At 48.8% G+C, this 18822-nt stretch overlaps 1 protein-coding gene across 1 annotated transcript in view; it reads right to left on the bottom strand.

Moving 5' to 3' along the window:
• CSMD2 (CUB and Sushi multiple domains 2) overlaps positions 1-18822 on the bottom strand; it is a 689054-nt gene that overhangs the window by 335989 nt on the left and 334243 nt on the right. The window contains exon 6 of the mRNA XM_070786891.1: positions 8906-9018. Within this exon, the coding sequence (XP_070642992.1) occupies positions 8906-9018 (113 nt within the window). The remainder of the gene's footprint in view (positions 1-8905; positions 9019-18822) is intronic.

The following is an 18822-nucleotide window of genomic DNA, read 5'->3' as shown; positions in this document are numbered from 1 at the left end:
TCAGGGGTGGCCCATGGTTTATGGCTGGCAGTGTAAGAGGGGGCATGTTCTAATTCCTAGGGGAGTGCTTTGTTATTTTTAAAAAATTTTTATTTTATATTGGAGGATAATTAACAATGTTATGTTAGTTTCAGGTGTACAGCACAGTGACTGTTACACACACACGTGTCTAACCCTAACCCTAACCCTATTTTGTAGCACAGGGAACCCTGCTCAATACTCTATAATAAGATAAATGGGAAAAGAACTTGAAAAAGAATAGATAAATGCTTCGCTATTAATAATGGGCTGTGCAGCCATCTTCATGAGTAACTTCCCAGAAGTCAGCTGGAGGAGATGACCAGAAGACGGATGTTTAAGGGAATCACTACGGCCATGGGTTATCGCTTTTAGTCGCCTTTGTGATGCTGTCGTTTCTCCCTGGAACATCCGTTCTCCTCTTCCCTTCTTGGCTCCATCTCGCTCAGAGGTTACCTTCTCTCTGTCTCTGTGTCTCAGGGAGAAGTCAGTGGCCTCTCCAGGCTTCACTTGGACCTCTGCTGAAACCCTCATTACATGGCCCCATCAGATCTGGTTCTAGCAATTTGCCGCATGGGCTCCTATGTCTGCATCCTGCGGCAGACACAGAGCCAGGCACACAGAAGGTTTCCAAAGAGTTTGATGACTGAGCGGATGAATGACCCACTGTTAGCAGAATTTGTGCTTTGAATTCATTTCTGGAAAAAGGAAGTGGTGACACTTGAAGCCTGGTAAGGTGAGGGGGTGTCGCACGTGTGTTCACACTCACTTTTCAGTTTAGGCTCACTATTGATTGAACTCAGGAGCTTGGCCTTGTGAGTACTCAGCCCCTGGGATCCTGAGATTCATGCTGAGAACCCCAGAGGCCTAAACTTGGAAATGAGGCCGCTAAGGGTCCGGCAGAAGTTCAGAGGGCCGAAAAGAATAGAGCAAATAAGTCGGAGCTTGGACCACGGGGTGCCTGAGGCACTGGCCTGGGACTGTGGATCAGTCACAGGCAAAAACTCAATGTGTTCATGTGAAAATCAGAAGCTTCAGCTTGTTACCATAAAAAGCCTCCAGCACCTCAGTAAATGCCAATTGTTCTCAAATGGAAATGTTTCTTGGGCAGACAACTGAGACTCAGCACGGGCCTTCTAGAGAGCAGAAAATCTTCCAATCTCGCAGCCACTAGGGTGGACTTGAGAGAGGCAGTGGGAGGGGCAGCAGGGCCAGGCTAAGGTCTGGCTGCAGGGAGGGACAGTCACTTGAGGATTATCATCAGGTCAGAGCAGCAGCAAGGGGGACACGTGTGAAAGGAGCCAGAGCCACCAGCTCGCTCTCATTGCTCGAGCGTTTCCCATAGAACAGGGGTCAAGGTGATGGATAGGGTAGGAAGCTTCAAGTTCCCATTTTAAGAGTGCCTGCCAAGTGTCAGACATTTTACCAGGAGCTCCTTTAACTTCTAGTCGCCTTGTGGGGTTAAAGTGACTGCTCCCTCTTCAGATGTGGAACACAACAGTGAAGGGGGTCACCTTCCCTCCAGGGTAGCCCCTCACCCCTTGTGATCAGTGGCCACTGGGGGCATTTAAGACAGGTTCTTCTCACTGTCATTCCTTGTAGACTTAAAAAAAGAAAACCAAAAACAAAACAACCAAGGAAACAATGAGAAGGACTGGAAATATTCTTCACCTGGAGACAGAGGGTTTGAAGACACAATCTCAGTGCTCTTCCAGAACAGGAAGGAATTTTATAGAACCTCAACTCTTGGGCTTTAGGTAGAGGAACTTATTCTAACCTGCTTAGGTACATGCCTGCTACAAATGGATCAAAGAGGGACTGCTCTAGGTGAAGTTGGGGTGGAAATTCCACCTGCTCAGCCCTTTGCAAAACAGCTGCTAACCCCACGGTATCCAAGGAACCCACTTGGAAAGCCCATTCTTTTGACCCACTTCTCTTCTGTTACATGCATGGGAGGACTCATGCCTTAAGATGGGATTGGTGACCTCAGCCTCTACTTTGCCTGGAAGCTTTTATATCTTTTTCTCTAGCCAAGACCCTTCTCTGAGCTACAGATTGACAGAAGAGACAACTGTCTATCAGATCATCCCCCAAACCCTGGCATCCCACACTACCTCAGAATCAATGCATCCCAAGCAAACTCCACCCCCATCTGCCTCTGCCAGGGACTGTCTTGGTTAATACTGTCATTTATTTTACTCACTTATTCAAGCTAAAAACCTAAGATTCATCTCTGACTCCCTTTCCCCCATCCCCTCTCACTCCCAAACCTGACACGTACTGAGTCCAGGGTGGTTGATCACAGAAGGATCTCTTCTGGTCTATATCCCTTTCTCCATCTCCTACTGTTTTTGCCTAAACTCTGGATCTTCACTGTCATCATTAAAAAAAATTTTTTTTGGCCATGCCATGAGGCACGCAGGATCTTAGTTCCCCTTTCAGGGTTTGAACTTGTTCCCCCTGCATTGGGAGTGCAGTCTTCACCACTGGACCACCAGGTAAGTCCTTGTCAACTTCTCATCCTCCAAAAACGCGTATCTGTCTCCCATTATTTTCATTCTAGAACAAAGATTTTTAGGAAATGAAAATGTGATCATGTCTCTGCTCTTGTTAAAACTTCTGATCAACCTCTCACCACTATGGGGGGCTTCCCCCCATAGAGGTAAAGAATCTGCCTGCCAATGTAGGAGATTCAAGAGAAGTGGGTTTGATCCCTGGGCCTGGAAGATACCCTGGAGAAGGAAATGGCAACCCACTCCAGTATTCTTGTCTGAAAAATCCCATGGATGGAGGAACCTGGTGGGCTACAGTCCATGAGTTCACACAGAGTTGTACACAACTGAACGCTGAGCACAGCACAAGCTCCACTCTGGGGTGAAGCCCAGCTTTACGGCAGCTTTTAATGACATGATGTGACTGCCTACCTCACTTTCCAGCCTCATAACTCTAGCTGCCCATTGCAGCTCGTGACTGCAGACTTCACTCTGGGTCAGCAAATGTTTTCTGTAAAATGCCTCATCTCAGTTGCAAACTACCTGACTCCAGCAGGGCTCAAGCAGTCATAGAAAATTTGTCTATTAATGAGCGTAGCTGAGTTCCAATAACCTTTCATTTATGGATGCTAAAATTTGAATTTCATATAATTTTCATGTGTTATGAAATGTTCTTCAACTATTTATTTTTTTCTTCAACTATTTAAAAATGTGAGAACTCCCCTGGTGGTCCAGTGGTTCCAATACATGCTTCCAATACATGCTCCATGCTTCCAAAACAGGGAGTGTGGGTTTGATCGCTGGGTCAGGGAACTAGGATCCTGTGTGCCATGTGGTATGGCCAGATTTAAAAAAAAAAAAAAAATTAAAATAAAAAGAAGTGTAAAACCCACTTTTCCCTTGAAGACCACATGAAAACAAGCAGAGAGCTGAGCCTGGCCTGCAGGCTGTAGTTCGCTGACCTGTGCTATAGACACACACAGGTATCTGTGGTTCCGTAGACTTAGCACTTTTGCGTTGTCTTCCTTGAGCTCTACCTGGAAGGCTTCTTCCCATTGTCTGTCTGGCCTCTTTTTGAGACTCACCCTGAAGTCTGGCTTTCCTTAAGTGTCTCCAACAACATGAATTGCTCCTTTATCCACTCCCAGAACCTTTCATCAGGCCTCGATTATAGCTCTTCTCTTACGGCACAGAAGTGACAGACTCGTGTCTGCTCCTCTCTTTAACCTGCTCTCTTTGACAGCAGAGACTGGTCTGGTCATGTGGGTCTTTTGGGTAATATCAAAAGGGACACATTTCTCAAAAATGAAATACAACTGCCCACCTTCCGACAGTCAGCTCCAGGCAGCACCAGCCTAGAACTCAGACCCTCTGCTACCACATGGTTTTGGTCAGAATTGTTTGTGGCCATGAACAGCCCTAAATTCTAATGGGACTGAGACAAGAAGGAAATGCGCTGTGTTGTAGGTTCTATTCAGCCGCTCAGTCATGTCCGACTCTTTGCGACCCCAAACTGCAGCACGCCAGGCCTCCCTGTCCATCACCAAGTCCCAGAGTTCACACAAACTCATGTCCATTGAGTCGGTGACGCCATCCAGCCATCTCATCCTCTGTCATCCCCTTCTCCTCCTGCCCCCAATCCCTCCCAGCATCAGAGTCTTTTCCAATGAGTAACTCTTCGCATGAGGTGGCCAAAGTACTGGAGTTTCAGCTTTAGCATTAGTCCTTCCAATGAACACCCAGGACTGATCTCCTTTAGAATGGACTGGTTGGACCTCCTTGCAGTCCAAGGGACTTTCAAGAGTCTTCTCCAGCACCACAGTTCAAAAGCATCAATTCTTCAGTTACATTTATTTATTTTAATTTTCTTGTTTCTCTGGGACAAAACCTCCACTGATAACAGGAGTTGGGAATTACTGGCTCTGAAGTGCCCTCCCTCCCTTGAGATTCCAAGGCCATAAAGTGGAGCACGGGTGAAGCTGGTCACGTGCGAATGACTCCCTAGGTGCATTCTCCTCTGCCCTGTCCTGTGACCCGGAGCTGGACCTCTGTGGACAGCTGGAGAACAAGGAAGCCTGCCAGTCCAACTGGCCCACCTCCTAGGGCACACAGCAGAACAGGGCAGGCCCTCTGTTCCCTTGTTCCTGGTTTCCTGTTGGGTTGGCAGATGGGAAGCACAGCAGATGTGCTGGAGAGAAGGGCAAGATCTGGTTAGTGATTCCTGGGGTCCCCTCCTGCATGGTTATAGATTCCCAGCACCCCTCCTGCCCTAGAGGTTGGCAGGGGTCAGCCTCCTCAGTTCTGCCAGGCAGCCCCTCTTCAATGGCTCCAGCTCCTGCTCCCCCTTCCCTGGCCCTTCCCCTAGTGTGGTAAAGGCCTCTCAGCTGCTTATTCCCTGGGACCTCATCATTGCTCTGGGTTCCTTTAATCTCACCCTCCTCTTTGTAGTTGGACCCGTCACTAAACCTTCTTCAGGTACAGCCACGCAGGAAGTACGCTCCTGTCTCCTCCTAGACCCCTGACCGAAACCTACCTCTGCTATTCTCTGGGACTGAATTTACAAGCAGCAAAACTTAGAATGTTCTTTAGTGGTTCCAAAGTTTTTGTCCCTTTAGAGCAGTGGTTCTCAACTGGGGGTGATTTTGTGCTCGGGGGACACTTGGCAGAGTCTAGAGACTTTATGGTTGTCATAACTGTGTGTGTGTGTGTGTGTGTGTGTGTGTGTGTGCGTTTGTGTATATACGCACACGTGTGGGTGCTGCTGGCATCTAGCATCTTGTGGGTAGAGGCCAGGGATGCTATACTGCCTGCAGTGCCTGAGGCAGCCCCTACCGGAGGGAATTATGCCGGCTACAGCGTCCACAGTGCAGAGGCTGAGAAACCCTGCTTTATAAAGTTGTCAGTTAAGTCTCCAAATGATTGCTGTGGACCCTTGCACTATGTACTCACAGTCTGGAAAACACTAGAGAAAGCTCCCAGGGGAGAACCATGTATTAACACAAGTGGTACACACCACAGTCTATTCACATGCCAGATCCAGATGAGCTTGGCTGGCGTTCAGACCTGGGCACCAACACTCTGTGGCTGAGACCTAGAGCCACCACGGGACCCTCTCTGCAGCTCTCAGTACTCATCTGTAAGATGGGCTAATAGTACCTGCTTCACACAGCTGCTGTTAGAACTGAATGAACTAATATCTATGAATGCCAAGTCCTTGAAACACTGGTACACTGGTGCACACCAGCGTGCAAATGCTGTTCTGGGCTGTGCTGTGGGAGTATAAGGGAGGACAGAGAGAGGACAAGAAAGAGCCTACTTTTGAGAAGTTTGTAACTAACACCATTTTTCAGATTGTGGGTTGTTCCTTGCTACAGACTTGTGAAATCGATTTAAAAGTTGCAACTAATACTAAAAATTGGAAAAGAAATTTTCAGGGTGCATCATACTTACTAAGGGTAAATAGCACTTGGTGACATTTTCCTTTTAGGTCTACAGACATATATGTGTGTCCAGGTTGTAATGGAAAAAATGTATTTTTTTAATGGTGGGATGAGATTAACAAAACAAAGTTTAAAAGCTACCAGTCAAATAAGAAAAGTGAGGCAACCATAGCCCCAAAGGAGAAGGCCTTGTGATTTTGCAGAAAACCTCACATAGGCCTGTGAATGAATTTGAGCTTCATCACTGATATGCTAAAAAACAGAGACATCACTTTGCCGACAAAGGTCTGCATAGTCAAAGCTATGGTTTTTTCAATAGTCATGTATGGATGAGGGAGTTGGACCATCATGAAGGCTGAGTGCCCAAGAACTGATGCTTTTGAACTGTGGTGCTGGAGAAGACTCTTGAGAGTCCCTTAAACAGCAAGGAGATCAAGCCAGTCAACCCTAAAGGAAGTCAACCCTGAATATTCATTGGAAGAACTGATGCTGAAGCTGAAGCTCCAATACTTTGGCCACCTGATGTGAAGGGCTGACTCATTGCAAAAGACCCTGATGCTGGGGAAGACTGAGGGCAGGAAGAGAAGGGGATGACAGAGGATGAGATGGTTGGATGGCATCATTGACTCAATGGCCATGAGTTTGAGTAGGCTCCAGGAGTTGGTGAAGGACAGGGAAGCCTGGCATGCTGCGGGCCATGGGGTCACAGAAAGTCAGACACGACTGAGCGACTGAACAACAACAATTCATAGTCTGTGTAATCTGTGTGTGTTTGGTGATGTACACAAGCTCTCTGAGCCTCAGCTTCCTTTTGAGATACGGGAATTAAAAAACATATCCACGACTGTGCTGAGGGGAGGATTAAACCTCATACAGGGCCTGGTGCAGGCCTGGTGCATGGCAGGCGCGCAATGGATGTGTGATCCTGACCTTCTCGAGACTTCCTGATTGGTGTTCTCGTTGCCTGTTGTCTGGCAGCAAACCCTAATCTATGACCACAGCACATGGGCCCTCAGAAACTTGACTTATATAAGAAACACCTGTAACCTCTTTAATCAGATGAAACAATGACGTTCATTTCTGCTTCTCTGTTTTGGAAAACATGCCAGGAAGAGCCAAAGAGGTGCTTCACTCCCACAAAGGCCCAACCTCAGGTGCAGAAAAAAAAAATGTCTTGAAGAAAGTCCTCGGAGCCAGGGTTTGTGAAGCTTGTCAAAGTTGGTTTCCTGTTCATTTTTTAAAAATAATTTCAAGGGAGTCCTGCTACCCAAGGCTAAGGATGAAGCTGTGCATAAAAGATTCAGTTTCTAGAGCTCATGTTTCTGCTCCCAATGCTGCTTTTATCCCAGTTCCCAGCCGGAAAGCCTGGCCCTGGGGGCCCCCGTCCTGCCGGTGCCACGTCTAGGCGGGGGGCAGGGTGCTCAGTGTTCAGGCCGAAGCCTCAGAGCCTCCGAGGTGGGCATGGAAAGACAGGCTGCCCTGCTCCTCCCCAGGAGTTGGGGCCCTCTCCTAACGGTGGTGTGGCCTTCATCACAGCACCCTCTTCCGTCAGGCCTGTGTCCTGTGCACGCTGATTGATACACGTACTCTCTCATTCCCAATACAGCCCACTCTTTATTCCCCAGGGCCTCTCACAGGGCCTCTGCTTAATAGGTCGGCGATACAAATTCACCCTGAATCTATCAGAACCAACTTCCGTTTGTAATTGGTCATTTTTGTTGTTTAGTCAGTACGTTGTGTCCGACTCTCTTGGGACCCCTTGGACTGTAGCCCACCAGGCTCCTCTGTCCATGGGATTTCCCAGGCAAGAATACTGGAGTGGCTTGCCATTTCCCCCTTCGGGGGATCTTCCCTACCCAGGGACAGAACCTGCGACTCCTACACTGGCAGGCGGATTCCTCACCACTGAGCCACCAGTGTGCGTGCATGCTAAGCTGTTTTAGTAGTATCCCACTCTTTGCGACCCTGTGGACTGTAGCCTTCCAGGTTTCTCTGTCCTTGAGATTATCCAGGCAAGAATACTGGAGTGGGTTGCCATGCCCTCCTCCAGGGGATCTTCCCGATCCAGGGATCAAACTCGAGTCTGGGAAGCCCATAACTGGTGAGAGCAATGGGTTAATGAGCAAGTTTGAAACCAATCCTTACTGTTTGTCTCCATGGATAAATTCTCTGTACTTGGGACAAACTCAAGGTTGAAAAGGAAGGTTGTCATCTACACCTACCATTCACCGGACTTTGGGATCTCCTCCAGGTGTGGAGGACTCCCCACCTTAGGATTAATGCACTTCTTTTCATGGGCAGCTCTCCTCTTGGAGTTAGGAAATTCATCATGGATGGAGCAGAAATCTGCTCACCTGCAGTTTCCACCTGCCATTTTGGGTCTGATGTCTTGCCCCCAGAGAGCTCTTCCCAGATTTGCGCATCTAAGCTGGAGAGCTCCCTAAAGTCTCACCTGTCGTTTGTCAAACATTTGTGTTCCACACGAAATGAATGAGAGGTCAGACATGGGCAGCTCTCCTACTTTACTCTAGCTAAACTCTGCCAGTAGGAGGGTGGGCTCTGGATTTGAGGGGCAGACGCTCAGATAGCCTTGGGAAACTGGCTTAATTTCTCTGAGCCTCAGCTCCCTTGTCCATCAAATGGAGATGGTGACAGTCTTTGCTTCACAGGGTAATGACAAAGATTAAGTGAGACGATGCTGACCAAGCGCCAAGCACAGTGCCCGGCTCTCAGGAGGCCCCTGGTTTATACTATTAAGATTCCACTGGTCTGAAGAGGGGCAGCTCAGGGCACACAATTCTACACAATTCAAGAAATGTCCTCCCTTGGGCAACAGACCACAGTGGCAGATGCAGAGATGCTGAAACGCAGACCTCTGGGTCTGCAAATAAGAGCAGGACAACAGCGGCAAGTACACCCAGTCTGAGGACATCTCTGCCGCCCGGCCCTACCTACCTTGGTACTGGGCGCTGAAGCCACGCTGGCGGTGATTGCCATCCGATGTGAAGTGCAGCCGTAGCCAGTTCTTGCTGCTGATGACGGGGGCTGGGAGGCTGGCTCCAGTGAACCTGTGGGGACAGGAAGTAGGGGAGGGGGATGTGAGGGACCACAGCTGGTTGAGACTGGGCACCCGGGAGTCTCTCCACTGCCCACGTGTGCTGGGGCCTCTGCCCCGGCAGAAGGGAGGGCCACGCTGCCCCAGCCGCCCTCCAGCAAGGAGCCTGGGACCTGGGTGTCTTGAGCTGGCTCCTCCTGGGGTTCTTTCCACTGCTGAGAGGCTGAGCACATCTGCTTTGTTGCTTAGTCATGTCTGACTCTTTGAGACCCCATGGACTGTAGCCCACCAGGCCCCTCTGTCCTTGGGATTTCCCAGCAAGAATACTGGAGCGGGTAACCATTCCCTTCTCCAGGGGATTTTCCCAAGCCAGGGATCAAATCCGATCTCCTGCATTGCAGGCAGATTCTTTACCACCTGAGCCACCAGGGAGATGCTGAGAGGAGGGGGCCATGCTTCAGGGCAGGAGCAGAGGACTCTTTCTCCCAGTGAGGTCTGGCCACCCTGGAGAGAGACCCAGCCCTCCAAGCAGAGGCCCACCGCCCCTCTGCCCAGCAGATGCCCACACACCCACCTCCAGCAGAGCTCCAGATGCCCCACAAAGATCCAGCCCCGGACAGAGGACCAGCCCCAGCTCTCTAACAGAGGTTCAGCCCCTGCCCCCACCATTCCCCCCGCACTCAGGGGCAGAGGTTCAGCCACCCCAAGCAAGCCCCTCGGGGCCTCAGAGAAGTCAGGAGAAAGGGCTCGGGCAGCCACTGTGTGCAGCACGCCCTTCCCAGGTGTGAGGGCCCATTTCGGGGTCACTCACTAGGCCCTGGGTCTCCTCTGCCTCCCGCTCCATCCCTGCTGCCTCCACAAGAGGGCTGGCCCCTACCCCTCACTACCCTTCCTGCTTCTAGGCTGCCTCTCCTCCCTTAACTTAGCCTCCTCCGAGTTCTAGCCAGTCTGGCTCAGTGGGTCGACACCAGCATATGCCCCCCTGCCGCCGGTCACTGCCCTAGCCTTCTGCCCAGCTGCATCCTGGGCCAGCTTTTACATCAATCAGGTCTTTCCTCCTAGAGTTGCTCAGAGCTCAAGAACCTCTGTGGCTCCCCAGTGTCCACACAAGACTGGCCTTCCAAACTTCCTATCCTGTCTCCTTCTTGAAAGGGCCTCTGCTCACCACGGGAGGGTCCTCTCCCCTCGCCACACTCAGGCTAAGCCCCCAATGCCCCTCCTCTTTCTGCTCATCCCCCCCGCCACCCTGCACCCTGGGAGCACCCTCTTCTCTCCTGGACCCCACAGCCTCCAGCAGCCAAGAACCGGTATCTTCCTGCTCCTCCTCTCTGTGTCTGAATCAGGGACCAAACCTCCTGACGCGTCCCCTTTGGTACCATCCATCCTGCCCTGCCCGGACACCCTGATCACACCTAAGCATTCCAAGCTTTCTCCTTTCCCATGTCTTTGCTCTTTAATTATTTATTTGGCTGTGTTGAGTCTCAGCTGCAGCATGCAAGACCTTCATTGAGTCATATGGGAACTTTCCTTGTGGCATGTGTGGGTTTAGAGTTGCCCCGAGGCATGTGGGACCTTAGTTCCCTGACCAAGGAGGAACCCACGTCCCCTGCACTGGAAGGTGGATTCTTAACCACTGGACCAGCAGGGAATTCCCATGCATTTGCCTTTTCTGCCTGGAATATACCCACGAGTAACCCTCTCCCCTGCACCCACCGTGTCACCCAAGATGATTTTGCTGCTGCTGCTGCTAAGTCGCTTCAGTCGTGTCCGACTCTGTGCGACCCCATAGATGGCAGCCCACCAGGCTCCCCCATCCCTGGAATTCTCTAGGCAAGAATACTGGAGTGGGTTGCCATTTCCTTCTCCAATTCATGAAAGTGAAAAGTCAAAGTGAAGTCGCTCAGTTGTATCCGACTCTTTGGGACACCTGCAAGTATCACGTCCCCACCCAGGAAGGGCTCTCCTACTCTCCTGGGTTCTGAAACCACACAGATTTGGGTTCAGATCCAGGCTTCACCACTTCCAATCAGTGTGATCAGTTACTCCATCTTTCTGAAGATGGAATGATAACACCAGCCTGGAGAGTCCATGGGAATAAGTGAGGGGACTTCCGCGTATAGGACCTAGCCCAGTATCAGGCACGTATTAACTCAATAAACATAATTCCCTTTTCCCTCCTCTGTGATGCCACAGCAAGTTGCTCAGATTTTAATTCATTTATCCAGGTGTGTGTCTCCCTAGGAAGATGCCTCCAAGAGGGCAGTGAAGATAGGTGGGTGGGTGGGTAGAGCAGGGGGGCGGGGAGCTGGGGCTCTGGAGGGATCGGCTGTATTATCTTATGAAAATTACTTACATTCTCTGTGACTTTATCTGTAAAATGAGGATAATAATCCCTCCCTGAAAGGGTTGCGAGGACTGAATGAGATAATACACAAAAAAGACTAGCACTGTCTCTAGCAAATAGAAAGCTCTCCGTAAGTGGCAGCTGCTGTTTATTCTGCATCATCTTTGTTCTTCATCTTTGTCCTGAGCACCTAACAAAATGCCTGACACGAGCAGGTGTGTCAGGATTCCCGCAGAAAACAGGTGGCTCAGTCATCTGAGATAATTCTGGGTGAATGAATGTGCTCTTCACCATCGGGGATGGGGCAGGATTCTGAGGCTGGTAACAAGAGTATGGCTAACCCCTCACAGACCTGGACAGAAATGGTGAGCCCTGAAGCTTAGAAAGGACCCAGATCTTTGGTCAGCTGGGACTACAGCCAGTTTGCACAGATTCCCACCAGGACGGAGCAAGGAATGAATACCCGGAATTCACTCTCCTGCCTCCCCTCCTCCCATCTACTGCTGATGCTTCTGTTGATCTAGCCCATTGGAAGCCAGAGGGCAAGGAAGAATACTGGTGTAGTCTGACAAGTAAGTCTTCCTAAGCATGAAACAGGGCAGAAAAGGGAGGGGAGGTGGTCTGGAGGCGTGAAAGGGAGAGAGCTCCAGCATAATGGGTCTCCATAAATGCGTATTAGACAAAGGAACTAACCAAGGAGCCTCTCACCCTGAAAAACTGAGTTTTTACTATAATGAAAATGCTGACACACACCAAACTCCAGGAATACCATCCATACTGCTATAGTAAGAGCTATAACAGAAACCAATTACTGTATATTTTACCAGATCCCATTTAAAATAGTTTATTACAGGCAGAGTCATTCAAGTTTTCTAAGGAGCCACAAAAAGTATTGTGGGTTTTTCTTCCCCAGGCCAAATTCAATTCTATCTCAATGACAAAGCTTGGAGGCTATTTACATAAGGAAGTAGAAATAGGGAGAATTTACCTGAATAATTCAGAACCAAAGGCTGTTTATTGCAAAATGGAATGAGGGGAGAGTGCTGGGGTCCCAAGAGCAGGATGAGAGTAATGATCTGGGTTGTAACTGGAATTTAGGAAGTCAGCGACTCTTCTCCAGCCCTGGGATCAACTTTAACCCCCAACTGTACAGACAGGAGGAGCCTGAAGGGACATCACCCTCTCCCACACCTTCACCTGCTCCCAGCAATCTTATACCTGTTCATTCCCAAGGCTTCAACTCGGGGCCCTGTGCATCTTTACTCTGTTTCTGCTTCTGTCTCCTAGGACATACATGCACATTTGAGAGTTTTCTTGGTATCCATCAGAGAATTAGGGACTTAAATGCTGGAATTATCACATTAAACTTTGCCATTGCGATGATGTCATGCCTTACTCAAAACTCTAATAAAAAACAACTACTAACACTTACAACATGAAAGATGCTCAAAAGCATTATGCTGAATGATAGAAGAGTATATACTGTGTGATCTGTTTCTATGAAACTTTGGAAAAGACGAATCAACAGTGAGAGAAAGCACATCAGTGCGTGCCTGAGTTGGAAGGAATACAGGGAACGTTCTGGGGTGCTGGAAATGGTCTTATATATAAGATGGTCTTGTCTTATATAATAAGACATGGTCTTATCTTATATAATAAGACATGGTCTTATCTTATAATAATAAGGTGGTGGATGTACGGCATGCACAAATTTGTCAAAGCCCCCAGAACTGTACATTTAAGATGGGTCATTTTTTAATTGCCTCCTGTGAAACCTGTCTGCAGGTCAAGAAGTAGCAGTTAGAACTGGACATGGAACAATGGATTGGTTCCAAATTGGCAAAGGAGTATGTCAAGGCTGTATATTGTCACCCTGCTTATTTAACTTATATGCAGAGTACATCATGAGAAATGCCAGGTTGGAGGATGAAGCACAAGCTGGAATCAAGATTGCTGGGAGAAATATCAATAACTTCAGATATGCAGATGATACCACCATCATGGCAGAAAGCGAAGAGAAACTAAAGAGCCTCTTGATGAGGGTGAAAGTGGACAGTGAAAAATCTGACTTAAAACTCAACATTCAAAAAATGAAGATCATGGCATCCAGTCCCATCACTTCATGGCAAATAGATGGGGAAACAATGGAAATAGTGTCAGACTTTATTATCTTGGGCCCCAAAATTACTGCAGATGGTGACTGCAGCCCTGAAATTAAAAGATACTTGCTCCTTGGAAGACAGCATATTGAAAAGTAGAGATGTTACCATGCCAAGAAAGGTTCATATAGTCAAAGTTATGGTTTTTAGAGTAGTCATGTATGGATGTGAGAGTTGGACCATAAAGAAGGCTGAGCGTCAAAGAATTGATGTTTTTGAACTGTGGTGTTGGAGAAGACTCTTGAGAGTCCCTTGGACGGACTGCAAGGAGATCAAACCAGTCAATCCTAAAGGAAATCAACCCTGAATATTCATTGGAAGGACTGATGCTGAAGCTGAAACTCCAATATTTGACCACCTGATGCGAAGAGCCAACTCATTAGAAAAGACCCTGATACTGGGAAAGATTGAAGGCAGGAGAGGAAGGGGACAACAGAGGACAAGATGGTTGGATGGCATCATTGACTCAATGGACATGGGTTTGAGCAAGCTCCAGGAGATGGTGCTGGACAGGGGTAGCTTGGTGTGCTGCAGTCCATGGGGTTGTAAAGAGTCAGACATGACTGAGCGACTGGACAACAATTTTTAATATAAATTACACATTTTTTGTTCTTCGATAACCAACTTGTGTCCAACTTGTCACAAACCCATGGATTGCAGCACGCCAGGCTTCCCTATGCATGTATTAAATTATGCATTAATATAGTTAATTAGGGCTTCCCTGGTGGCTCAGATGGTAAAGAAGCTGCCTGCCAATGCAGGAGGTATAAAAGACGTGGGTTCTTTCCCTGGGTCAGGAAGATCCCCTGGAGAAAGAAATGGCTACCCACTCCAGTATTCTTGCCTGGAGAATTCCATGGACAGAGGATCCTTGTGGGCTACAGTCCATGGGGTCACAAAGGGTTGTACATGACTGAGCGACTCACACTTTCGCTGTCAGAGTTAATTAAAATCAAATCTTCAGTGGCTTTAATTCTTACAGCCAAAGGCTTCACCAGAGTCTCCAAGTCTTAAAAAAGCCAGCGTGTCTTCAGCTCTCCTTTCCTTGTTCCTTATTCCTTATAAAAGCCAGTGTGTCTCCTCTTTTCCTTATTGTTTATGCTCTAGCCACAAGGGTCTCCAGGCTGCTCAAAACTGGCCACACCCACTCCTGCCTCAGGGCCTTTGCCCGTTGTAGTTTCTCTGCCTGCTGACTGGCTCTTCTCCCAGACTGCCATCTGGTTCACCCTCTCACTTCCTCAAAGTCTTGTATCAAATGTCACCTTCCCAGTGAAGTCTTCTTGGCCTGCCTTCCTTCTCTGAGTACATCACACAGACAGATGTAGACACACACACACACACACACACACATAGACACACACACACAGACACACACACACATAGACACACACATAGACACACACACACATGGACACACACACAGACACACACACACATAGACACACATACACACATAGACACACACACACATCACTGTGCACTCAAACAGAAGACCTTATGTGCACTGCTTTTTTTGTGCCTCTCTGCCTTTGTACAGGCGGCACAGTGGTAAAGAACCCACCTGCCCATGCAGGAGATGTGGGCTTGATCCCTGGGCCAGGAGGATCCTCTGGAGAAGGAAATGGTAACCCATTCAAGTATTCTTGCCTGGAAATTCGGGACAGAGGAGCCTGATGGGCTATAGTCCATGGCATGGCAAAGAGTTGGACACGACTGAGTATACATGCACGTACCCAAGCCTTTGCACCTGCTGCTGTCTATGCCCCTTCCCGTTGCACCACCTGGCTGCACAGAGACGTTAAGAAACTTGCACAAGTTCACACAGCTAGTAAGCAGCAGAAGTGGGATTCAAACTCATCTCAGATAGAGCCTCTGTACTCAGGGAAGGCAGTGGAACTGTTGAAGCTGAATTCCATTCTGTTCCTTTACTTTCCCTCCCTCGTCCCCCCAGGATCCTCTTTAATTTTGCTCCCTGTTAGAATCATAATTAAAGGAGAGAACACACAAAGAGAGATTCCCCCCTTCAAATCTTTCTGTCCACATTAACTTCACTATGGGGGGCTTGGGGAATTCCAAGTTCACCCAGTAAATTGCTACCATAGTACAACATAAAATGTATTTAAGCAATTATGCTCAACTCTTTTTTTCTTTTTGGTAAATTGACTTCCGTTAAATGGGGCTTCATTAATGGAATCTGGCTTGGGGAGAATTAAAAAAACAATCACTCCCTCTAATGCATGTAGTTGATTATGGAAAAAGTGGCTTTGAGTTCCTCAGCAGAAAGCTCTAAGTTGTGCTTCTGGTAATAGAGCTCAGAGCAAACTGCGTGGAAAGCATTTCTTAAGAAGCTTCTCATACAGTCCGCATGTGGGGTGCTGAGAGACACGCCCCACAAGATGACAACAGTAATCTGCAAGGAATTGCTGCCTAATTTTAAACTGAGAGGGAGGAAGATGAGGAGGTCTTGGTTTAAATCTCAGCATCCCTGAACATGGACAGCTTCAGAGGAACATTCACTCATTCATTCACTCACAAGCACGTACTGTGCACAAGGCTCCGTGCTTGCCGGAGGGCACCTCTTCCACCGCGGCTCCCTAGATACAGAAGTTCCTGCAAAGCCGGTTATCTACAAGGTTTGGCTTCACCGTCTCCTTCTCCGTGCAGCCTCTGTTCCTCGGTCAATAGTCTCTGGCTTCTGTGCTCCCAGCGCACCTTCTGTGGGCTTTATCTCTTACCCAAGCTATGTGCACAGCCTGGATCTGATTCAGGCTTGAAGAATCTTTCCAGGCCCTGCATAAACCACCCTTCTATTGCTCAGGCTGAGCAGGGAGAATGTGACATATGGGATGTGCTCGCCACCGCACTCCCAAGCCCTCTACCCTTCCCACTTGCTGTCTGCTCCCCTCCCTGGGGGATGGTGAGAACACCACGATGCAACCAGGGAAACCCTTGTGGGAACGTCCTGGCAGCGGCAAAGGGCACCAAGGCCCTTGTTGGAGGCTGCTTCCCACTCCCCGGCCCGAGCTCCCTCTCACCCTTGAAGCAGGCCTTTATTGACTCAGCCCTGACATCCAGTCTCATCACAAATGATTTCCATATTGGTTTTTCTTTAGCCAAAAGCCTAGGACTCTTGCTGTACTGAGAAAAAAAACCTTTTCCCAAGACAAATCCACGAAGTTACTAATTTTCCAGGAACTGGGTGAATGCCTGGGGCGAGTACAAGTCCTTTTGGCTGCTGGAGTCCCCCAGCCTCTAGACTTATCTTTGGACAGAGGCTGCTTGGCTTCCCCAGGCTCCGGGTCCCAGCAGCGCCTGTCCCACCGCGGGTGCCCAGGCAGTTCTGAGACGCCTGAGCTACCCCTATGAAGGTTCAACTCCTGCCTCCCTAACTATATGTTTGGGGGTCATTTACTGTGCTCTGAACAAACCAAAGCTTCCCCTCCCCCATCACTCCTGCTCCTCAGGGTTTCCTCTTCCGGTGGTCCACACCACTCTCCCAGCCACCACACCCTGGTACCATCCCAACTCCTTCCACTCCTTCGCTCCCGTGGCCAACTGTGGCCACGTCTTCTCCCCCTTGTGACTGCATCATTCCTCACCCTCACTACAGAGACAGCCTTCTGACGGGTCTTCTGCCTCCATCCATCTTCCATACTCTGTGAAGGCATCTGCTCAAGTCACTGCCTCACAGGAAAGCCAAGGTCCACCGGCTCCAGGACAAGGGTCAGTTGCTCAGTTGTGTCCGACTCTTTGCAATTCCATGGACCTGCCAGGCTCCTCTGTCCATAGAATTCTCCAGGCAAGAATACTGAAGTGGGCTGCCATGCCTTCTCCAGGGGGCCTTCCTAACCTAGGGATCAAACCTGTGTCTTCTGCCTTGTGGGCAGATTCTTTACTGTTTGAGCCACCAGGGAAGCCTGGCTCCAGGAGCCTAATCTTTTTTATATCTTCCTTCTCCCTTTTGTGACACCAACTTTGAGCTCCAGACACTTTCCAGTCTCCGTGTCTTTGCATATGCTGTTCCCTCTGCCTAGAATGCTGTTCCCTGCTGCCCCATCTGACTACCTGGGAAAATCTCACTGATCTCATAAACCTAACCAAATGCCTCCTTTGCTCTCCTCCCCCTCTCCCTGCCCCCATGGGAGCAGCAGTGCCCTGCGCGTTTCCCTCTGTACCTGGGACATGCCCCACTGTTGTTCTGAGCACAGCAAATAGTAACCATCTTCTGACTCGATGACCACCTCGCTCACTCAAAGGCGAGCTCCACAAGCACCAGAGCAGAATTTTCTGTCTCCATGTGTTTAGCAGCGCAGCAGAGTGCCTAGCATACAGAGCAAATCGGTCCCCGAGAACCGGGTTGATAAGCTACACTGAGCGGTCTCTTTTGTCAGTAGAGTTTCACTGGGTCACAAGTGCGCTCATTCATTTACATATTGTCTGCTTTCATGTTACAAAGGCAGTGCTGAGTTGTTGTGACAGCAACTAGAACCCACAATGCCAAAAATATTTATCTTGCCCTTTACAGAGTTTATGGACATTGACTGTTGAAGCCTTGCAAATGATGCAGTTGGTTTGTAAAAAATAATTTCTAAGTGCATGCTAAGTCACTTCAGTCATGTCCAATTCTCTGCGACCCCGTGGACTGCAGCCCATCAGGCTCCTCTGTCCATGGGATTCTCCAGGCAAGAACACTGGAGTGGGTTGTCATGCCCTCCTCCAGGGGATCTTCCTGACCCAAGGATCAAACCCACGTCTCCTGTGTCTCCTGCACTGGCAGTTGGATTCTTTACCACTAGTGCCACCTGGGAAGTGGGGAATAATAAAAGCATACATTCATGGCTTAAACGTTTCATTACAATATAAATATACTTGAAGGTACTTTTTTTTTTTTTTTTGGTGAGTCCATGCAACGCCAGAGCAAGGTCTTTCCTTTGACCATAGGTTTCTTCTCTGCATTGTCTATCTTATATAAACCCCACCCATAAGGCATCGCTCACTGGTTTCAATTTTGCCACCGCTCATCCAGTCTACACATATTTATAGGGCATCTGCGATGTGCCAGGCATTGTGCTAAGTACTGGGAATGCAGCAGCGGGCAAGACAGGCCTGGTCCCCACCCTGATGGAATCGGTTCAGCGGCATGCTGTTCTCTCCCTCATTCACACCTAATATTTAGGAAGCAGTTCTTTTCAGAGCATCTCCTTCATGGAACTATGCCAAAGCATTCAATTTAGTTTCTAGAGGCACAACTCTACTTCCTTTCACACTCATATTTCATCAGTTTATGTGATGTTTAATTTAAGTCACATAATTA

Source organism: Bos indicus, chromosome 3, assembly GCF_029378745.1.
Source record: "Bos indicus isolate NIAB-ARS_2022 breed Sahiwal x Tharparkar chromosome 3, NIAB-ARS_B.indTharparkar_mat_pri_1.0, whole genome shotgun sequence".
NCBI classification, from domain to species: domain Eukaryota; kingdom Metazoa; phylum Chordata; class Mammalia; order Artiodactyla; family Bovidae; genus Bos; species Bos indicus.
This window is presented reverse-complemented; position numbering and strand designations above follow the sequence as displayed.